The following is an 8528-nucleotide window of genomic DNA, read 5'->3' as shown; positions in this document are numbered from 1 at the left end:
TGCTTTACAGAGTAGACTCCCGATGGAGGTGTATAGGAAGGAAATACCGGAAGGAATGGAGGCAGTAGGGCAGCTTCTTCAAATTCCCAGTCTAGTCTCAGAGCCCTCAACGACGCAACTAGTTGGTACTAGTATTTCCAACGAGCACCCAAATCATTCTGATCAGAGTGGCTAGGGATTTGAGGGACGAGAAAAACCCCTCTCCTACTTTTTCCAAATTTGAAAGCCCAAGGGGAAGCCAAACCAGAGAGCATGAGGAGGGAAATGAAACCAGGCCCCCATGTGCTTATTCATCTCTGAAATGGGTCTATCAACCACCACCCGTCTGGGCACCAGGTGAGACTACTCTTCCACATCCCCTGCTAGAAAGACCTCATGAATCATTAATGACATTGAAGAAGACGACCATCTGGTAATGCAGCAAAGAGCTCAAGGGACCTAAGGACTGGGGCTCAGGAAACCTAATTTCTATCCTGAGCTCCCAACCTGCTGGGTGAGCTTGTGCTAGTCACTTCCCCTCACATCTTCCCTCATCTGTAAAATGAGGGGACAAGGGCCAGGATCTTCTCTGCACCCAAACCTCAATGGATGTGGAGCTCCCATCATGAGCCTTTTCCACTGCCCCCCTCTCCCCACACTCCAGTCTCAGCTGGCATTTTCCCATCCCCCTTAAATAAGCAAGTTTGCTTTTTCCCCAAGGTCCAAGAAGGACATGTATTTCCCCTAAATTCAGTCTTCGCAGAGTGTTAGCAACTTAAGGAACCAAACTATATACTCAAGTGTTTAAAAACCGTTTATTATGCAAAATGTTAACTTTTATAAAAAGTTTAATAATATACATTGCATGGTTACAGAAAGTCACCTTCCTGCAAAAAAGGTACAAAAGCTATATACTCTATTATAGAGTTCATAATCAGGGCAACAGAGCCTTTCTCCAAGGAGACCAGAAGACCAGCTCTACTGCTGCCTTGGCAGACTTTGGAGAGCAGCCACTCCCCCCCCCCCAACCCCCCACCTCCCCACTCTGAAAGACAGTCTTTAAAACCTGGGGGTGGGGTGGGGGCTGGGTGACGTTGCCCAGCTGGTGCCCAGAGCTAGCTCTGGCCCTTTAGGCCACCCAAGTTCACAGTCCTTCGCTCCCGGGCGCCAGGTCCAGCCTCGAGGCAGGGGTTCGGGGAAGTCAAGTGGGCAGGGCGAGGTTGGGGCCCATCCATGCCCTCGGGCTTCCGGCCGTAGAGGGTCCCGGGGGTCCCAGGCGGAACGGGCGCCAGCACCTGCGTTCTGGGCGGGGGAGGAAAGAAGACCAGGGAGCCATCAGTTTCCGCCGAGCGCGCCGAGGCGGGGGCCGTCCGCAGACTGCCCGGCGCCAGGGAGGAAACTTGGTCTCTACCTCCAGCTGATAACTCCGCGCCCCACGCTGCCCCCACCCAGTTGGCGCCAAAGGACCACAGGCGGAGCTCGCAACCACCCCGCCCTCTTGGAATTGACACTAGTTGGACAAGGGCTGAAAGACACAGCTTCCTTTACCAAACCCCAAACAGAACGGCTATTTTATTTACCTGCGCCTACTTTCTCGTGTCTTTGGCCACTGGGGGAGGGCAGGGGCAAAGTGCGTTGAAGGTTGAAACGCACACTGGATGGGAATTGGTTCGGTCATTCATTTGATGTGACCGCGGGTAAGTCACTAGCCCCTCTCTCGCCTCGTTTTCCCTACGCTGAGGAGGCCCCAATCCCTTGGCAGGCCTACCAATTCCATGATTTGTCGTTTAAGCACCGCCCCACCTCCAGCCCCTGGAGAAGGCGGCGGATACTCACCTGGAGGCGCCAGGACTGCCAGGTCAGTGGCAGAAGCTCCTCTTGTCGTTGGAAATCACAAGTTCCGGAGCGAGCTCGGCTGTCTGGGAGAAAGAAAAGAGGGGAAAGTTATGCATGGTATTTGGGAACGCTCGGGGGCAGGGGTTGGGGGGGGGGGGGGGGTCTCGGCAGCATCCGGGCTCTGGAGCTCAGCCCCGCCCCGGCTCCCGCGCACGCCCCCACACACCTGGATGGGAAGATGCGGGCCGTCTGGGGGTCCCGGGGCGGGCTCGGCCAGAACCACCTGCAGGTCCAGAATGTAGTCGATGACGCGCTGCAGGATTTCCACCTGGCTAAGCTGAGTGCCTCGCGGTACTCCGGGTACTAGTTCTCGCAGGCGCGAGTAGCAGTGATTCATGTCGTCCAACAGGCTCAGCGGCTCCTCGGCTGCCGGACCCTTGCCGCGGCCCCGCGCGATGGCCAGGCTGCGTTCAGACAGGCAGCACACCGCCTCGTAGCAGCCGCGCACCGGGCTCAGCGCCTTCATATTGAGGAATGAGACCGGAGGTGCCGAAAGGACCCAGAGAGCCAACGGACCCCTAAGGCAGCTGGCAACGCGCGCACGCTCGCAGCGGCCCGTACTTATAGAGCCCGCCTCGAAGGCACGCCCCCTTATGCAAAACGTGACCCTCGGCCCCGCCTCCGCCAGCCCTGGGCGTTCACAACCCGGTTAAATTGCAAACAGGCTTCCTCAGGCTGGTCTGACGCCGAATACCGCGGAGCCGCGGATTCAAAGAATGAGGAAGCGCTGATACTGGGGAGAGGCAGGCCTCTTTGCCAGCAAGGATTTTAAAAATCACTTAAAACTATTAACTTTAAGAATTTGCCTTTTCCTGGCAGCGCCCCAGATCTTTGAGTTCCCTGCCCCCTGCCAGTCCACCCACAGCCCAACACTGGTTCGAACCCACAGCTCCTCTGAGGTCATAAATCCCTGAACAGCAAAGAAGCTTTTTTTTTTTTTTTTTTTTTTTTTTTAAAGCAAAGGATTTTTCAAGGGAAACTTGTAAGGAATTAGTGCCGCCTTGTTCCCCAATTTGCTGTTCGTCTGACCTCCAGACTCACTGGCGTCAGGAATTATCTTGTGACCAGAGGGGAAAAAAATTAATTGCGGTGAAGCTGAGGTTACAATGAAGAAAACAGATTTGGGCTAGGCGCTGAGATTGCAGAAGGAGGAGGGGAAGGGGGTTTGAGCAAAGAACACTATTTATTTGAGCAACAGGGGAAAAGAAAAAAAAAAAAAGGAGAAAGCAGGCTGAATCCGTGATTTTTGCATGGAGAAAGAAAGGAGGTCCCACCCTCTGGCCCTATGCACTCCATAAGGAGCCAAATATATGCCCAATTGTGTTTTGGAAGTGAGTTTGATTAGACTTTTGGACTGGATTTTAAATATGGGCCTACAGACAGGATAGTTTCTTCATTAGTCTTTTTAGGAGTCCCACACTGGGTCAGCGAATCTCTTAATTCTTGCTTTGCTCTTTCCACACACCTCTATGCAGAAAACAATAGTTTGGTAATTTCATCACTCTATTGTCTGTCCCTTTCTGCAATGGAAGGGTAGGCCACCTGGACTTGATTATTCTTAGCCTTGCTGAAAGAGCTCCAGCTCTATCTGAGAGCCCAGGAAAGAGCTAAGCTCTGTATTGCAACAGGACATTGCACTCAAGTATTCTCTGCTTGTTTTCTTGTAACTTCCCAGAACTTTGGGGAATTTGCAGCCTCAAAGTGCTGGTTTTCATCTTGGAACTGACCAGGTGGGATCCCCCAATGGTTGTTTCCTAAATCAATCAGTTGGTAAATATTTATGGAGTCCCCTCACATAAAACAGTGACTGCTGCTCTCAAGAATCTCACAATTTGGGGAGACAAGATTAACACAGGAAACAATTAAGAGTTCTATAGTATGTGGCACTGATTAACAGGACAATGGGAGCCCAGAGCTAAGAGAGTCTCAAAATAGTCATAGTATAAAGGACACTGGAATCAACATCCCAGCCTTGCCAATAATTTGCCACACACTCCCGAACAAGCCTAGGTACCCTGGCCTTGGTTGCCTTGGGAATAATATGGGGAGGTGGTGTCAATGATTATTTTAAATCCTTCCCAATACCAGGAATCTAAGGCTTTATGAAATTTGGACAAGCAGGTGTGGGACGGTAAAAGGCCCAGAGAGGGGCTATAAAACATGTCCAATGTCACGCCATAGCTAATGGCAGAGCTAACCCTGAAGTACCATTGTTTGCCATCATACCATAGGGCTCTGTTCCAAGAAAGGGGTCTTCTAAAGATTTCTTCTAGAATATTAATGGTTTTAAGTTTCTCATACTCTAGCACAAGAAGGAGGAAGAAAACAACTTCGGAGTACACAAGTCAGTCTAGAACTACAGACATCAAAAGAAGAGAATTCCAGCTGTTTGGTCATGGGAAGGGAAAATGGTGGCTATGCCGACTCCTGAGCGACCAAATAGAAAACCTTTTCTTTTTCTATCATGCAGACTTCCGTGGTTTGTGCAAAATGGTCAAACCCGGGGTGTGGGGGGGGGGGGGGGGGGGGCGGGTTCTGGAAAAATTATGGCCTTTGGGGCCAGGCAGATTTATGTTCAAATCTCTTCTCTTTTACTAATGATGTTGTACTAAGTCAACTCTCTGTGTCTCAATCCCCCAATTTATAAAATGAAGCTAATTAGACCTACCTCATTTATTCAACAAATACTTATTGCATGCCTCTGCTCTGCAAGGCACCTGACATGCTCCCTCCACCAGATCTGTTACTCTCCTTGGTGCCTGGGGACACGGCATGGGGCCAGGTGTGTGGTAGGTGCTCCGTCCACAGGTCCACACAGGTTCTCTTCACTCCTTTCCCCTCCTCTGTTACTACCACTGATGCCTCAGGCTTGTGTAGCTGTTTGCAAAGCACCTTCACATTTATTATTTCCCCAGATGCTTTCAGGCTGAAATACCCATGGGCTGTGTGACACAAGGCAGGAGAAGGATGCAGTGGGATTAGCAAGCAGCATTGTGGCTTGGCCATGCCAACACCTTGCAATGTGGCCTTGGACGAATTTCCTTCCTTTCTGAGCCGAATTTTCTGCAAAATGCCGGGGGGGGGGCGGCCAGGGGGGCGGGGTGGAGAGCAAACGACCTCTGAGGGTCTTCTCCAATCTAAGATTCTAATTCTAAAAGAAGCAGGGTACCGTTGGGAATCCTGAATAAAGTTTGAACCCTAGAGACTTCTTTTTCCAACAGCGAACCGGAGGGCTAGCTCAGGCCTTCTGCAGCTAGTTTAGTGGTGGCGGGGCCTCAGCCTCTTATTCCAAATGCCTCTGAACTTTCTGTTCCCAGTTCTGCTCCTTTTACCAGCTTTTTCCCCCCTCTTGCATTTTTTATTTTTATGAAAGGATGTCATTAAGGCTTTTGTCTGCGCTGTTTTTGTTTCAGAACTTTTCTCACAATCCTATTTTTTGTTGAGGAATCCGCTCCTTTGCCCAGCTGTGGGTCCCGGTCCCACAGCTGTGTTGATCTAAGACTCAGCCCCAGACAGCCTGGCGCCAGGGTGGGACGTCATGCGTTCACACAGGGATGCGTGTCCCAGGCAACCTTTCCTCGGGCAGTCACCGGTCGGCGACTGCCGCCCCCACCAATGAGCGCCCGACACCCGAGAAAGGGGCGGGGTCTGCGCCGCCCGGACAGGCGAGCGGCTTGTCAATTGCAGATGCTGGGAACTTGATAACGTTCCTTGAATTGGGGCCCTTTAAAGTCTTTTTTTCCCCTCCCTCCTTTAGTCCTTTCTTTTCTTCCTTTTGTTTATCCTTTCTTTCCACATTCTTCCTTGATCTATATAAGTATATAGTTTTTCTTTGTCGTCTCCTTCTTCCTTTTTAAACTATCTCCTCCCAGTGTCAGGAATCATTTTGTAAGCATTTCCAGGAACTGAATCTTCCTTTGCCAAAATTGAAAGAAAGAAAAAAAAAAAAAAGAAGAAGAAGAAGAAGGAGAAAAGAAAAAAAAATTCAGTGTTGTGTTCTCTGTTTTTTGAAGAGTTGGCAGAACTATTAAGTTATACTGTTTTGTCTCTAAAATTTTAAAAAATGGTGGGGGGTCTCTGAGCTGTTGCTTAAAGCCAAAGTAATGATGATGAGAACCGCAGATGTCTTTTTGCCTAAACTGAGTTTCTATCTATTTATCTACCTATCTATTTTTTCCAGTTGTGTTCCAAAGTGGGAATCAAGGGAACCTCAGAAGCTTGCCCAAGGTTACTGGGGATGTCAGCCGTGAACCTGGGGCCAGGACCCTGGCCTCCCCCTCACTGGACTCCCTGTCCACTCTCTCCCTTCTCATTAGCATTAGGGTGGCCTGCTGTGGTCTCAGAACATCCCCAGATGCTGCATTTCCTAATAGGTACTGGTTTGCTCCTAAAGTGCCTGTAACTGTGTGCTCAGGACTTTCCAGCCACACACATAGAACATGTTCCAAAAAAAAAACAAAAACAAAAACAAAAAACACGCTCCTTCTCCCATTAGCAAGGCTAGACCTCAAAGTGCTGCTTGAAACTCCTATGATACAAGGAAAGCACAGGCAATTCAGAATCAAGACCAGGCTCAAATTCCTGTATGGACTGCCTCCCCTCACTCTGCCTCAGTTGTCACCTCCGTACAATGGGAAGGAAAATAATATCCACCTGCCTCACAGCTGGGAGGATGAAAGGGGAGGAGGGATGGAAAGCGCTGTGGGAACCAATTAGTTATTTTTCTGTGCCACGATAGCCCCTGGTGTGTGGAATGGGTGGTGCCAGGTGAGTTTAATGGCTCCTGCTGAGACTGTTCTCAGGAATGTGGGTAATACTGAGAAGGGGAATGTGGGAAGCCTGGGGATCTAAGGCATGAGTCCTTATAGGGGTGAGGATTCCAGGAGCCTCCAAGATAGGCTACGCGATAGTTCAGAAGTAATTGGTGCTATCATCATCATCCTTCACTGAATCTTAACTGTGTGCCTACTCATACCTTATCTCATAGACACATTTTATGGCCAAGGAAACTGAGGCTCAGAGAGGTTAACATACTTGCCCAAGGTCACATAGCCAGTAAGTGGCAGATCCAAGATTTGCACCCATGTCTGCCTGTGTCAAAGCTTCTGTCCTTCTGTGCCTATGCTTTTCCTTCTGCCCCTTCAGGGGACCTTTTCGGAACATAGCTGGGCCGGACAGTATTTTATTCTATAGGATAGAGAAAAGCAAGAGGGGGCGGTGCATTTGATAGGAAGACAGACACTAAGGTATTGGGGACATTAAGGGAAAGCCTTTGTTTTCTTTTTTAAAAAAGTACTTTTTTTTTCATGTTTATTTTTGAAAGGGAGAGCAAGCATGGGACAGGGGCAGAGAGAGGGGTATCCAAAGCAGGCTCGGCACCGACAGCAGCCAACCCAATGCAGGGCTCAAACTCATGAACCATTAGATTATGACCTGAGCTGAAGTCAGATGCTTGACTGACTGAGCCACCCAGGCGCCCCAAGAGAAAACCTTTGTTTTCTAACAGAAAGACTCAGCATTGGAAATTTCTTGGAAATTTGGAGCTTTCTTTCCCCCCAAAAAAACCCCTTTCCTGTCCATACTTTAAGGGATGTTTCTACTTTTTTAAAAATCTTTTTTCATGTTTATTAATTTTGAGCTGGGGGAGGGGCAGAGAGGGAGAGAATCCCAAGCAGGCTCCATACGGCCAGCGCAGAGCCTAATGTGGGACTCAGTTTCACAAATCGTAAGATCATGACCTGAACCGAAATCAAGAACCAGACACTTGGCTGACTGAGTCACCCAGGCACCCCAACAGACATCTATTCTTAAAGTGCAGAATGACTACTCCTGTTGTTTTTTTTTTTGTTTGTTTATTTTTATTTTTGAGAGAGAGAGAGAGAGAGAGAGAGAGAGAGAGTGGGGGAAGGGCAGAGAGAGAGGAAGACATAGAATCCGAAGCAGGCTCCAGGCTCTGGGCTGTCAGCACAGGCACACAGGCACCCCACTACTCCTGTTTTTAAGAATCAGCTTTGGGGGCGCCTGGGTGTCTTAGTCGGTTAAGCATCCGACTTCCGCTCAGGTCATGATCTCGAGGTTCGTGGATTCGAGCCCCATGTCGGACTCTGTGCTGACAGCCCAGAGCCTGGAGCCTGCTTCAGATTCTGTGTCTCCCTCTCTCTCTGCTCCTCCCCCAATAGCACTCTGTCTCTGCCTCTGTCTCTCTCTCTCTCTCTCAAAAATAAAAATAAACATTAAAAAAAAAATTAAAGAGTCAGATTTGGAATTGAATTTCCTCCCTTTCTCCTTCTTCCAACCCAAATCCAGCCTGGCTTGGTACAGCCATGCCACCCAGAAGTTAACTAACCCCTTGTTTCAACAGGTAGGCAGTGGCCATGAGATGTCCAGGATCTGGCTTGGCATCTGGGTGGAGGGGTGGACACCCACAGCGAAGCAGGTACGGAGTTTATTTTCTGAGCACCTATCCTTTGTTGGGTGCTTTATAAACTCTATCTTACACAATCTCTTCTAGAGGCTTTGGGGGATAGGTACTATTATGACAAAGATACTGAAGTTCAAAGAGATTTGTCACACAGCTGGTAGGAAATAGAACTCCACCAATCGAGATTTGAATCCGGTCCTGTGGTTCAAAAATTGATGCACACAAGGATGGA

At 49.3% G+C, this 8528-nt stretch overlaps 1 protein-coding gene across 1 annotated transcript; it reads right to left on the bottom strand.

Annotated features, from left to right (window-relative positions):
- Positions 1–775: 775 nt before the first annotated feature.
- Positions 776–2425, bottom strand: ID3 (inhibitor of DNA binding 3). Its single transcript, XM_019461767.2, has 3 exons — positions 2042–2425; positions 1816–1898; positions 776–1281 (listed from the first exon to the last, which is right to left on the bottom strand). Exons 1-2 carry the CDS (start codon positions 2339–2341, stop codon positions 1839–1841), a joined length of 360 nt encoding a protein of 119 aa, XP_019317312.1. The 5' UTR covers positions 2342–2425; the 3' UTR covers positions 776–1281; positions 1816–1838.
- Positions 2426–8528: the final 6103 nt, after the last annotated feature.

This window comes from Panthera pardus, unplaced genomic scaffold (genome assembly GCF_024362965.1).
Source record: "Panthera pardus isolate Hobbes unplaced genomic scaffold, ASM2436296v1 HiC_scaffold_11, whole genome shotgun sequence".
Lineage (NCBI taxonomy): Eukaryota > Metazoa > Chordata > Mammalia > Carnivora > Felidae > Panthera > Panthera pardus.
This window is presented reverse-complemented; position numbering and strand designations above follow the sequence as displayed.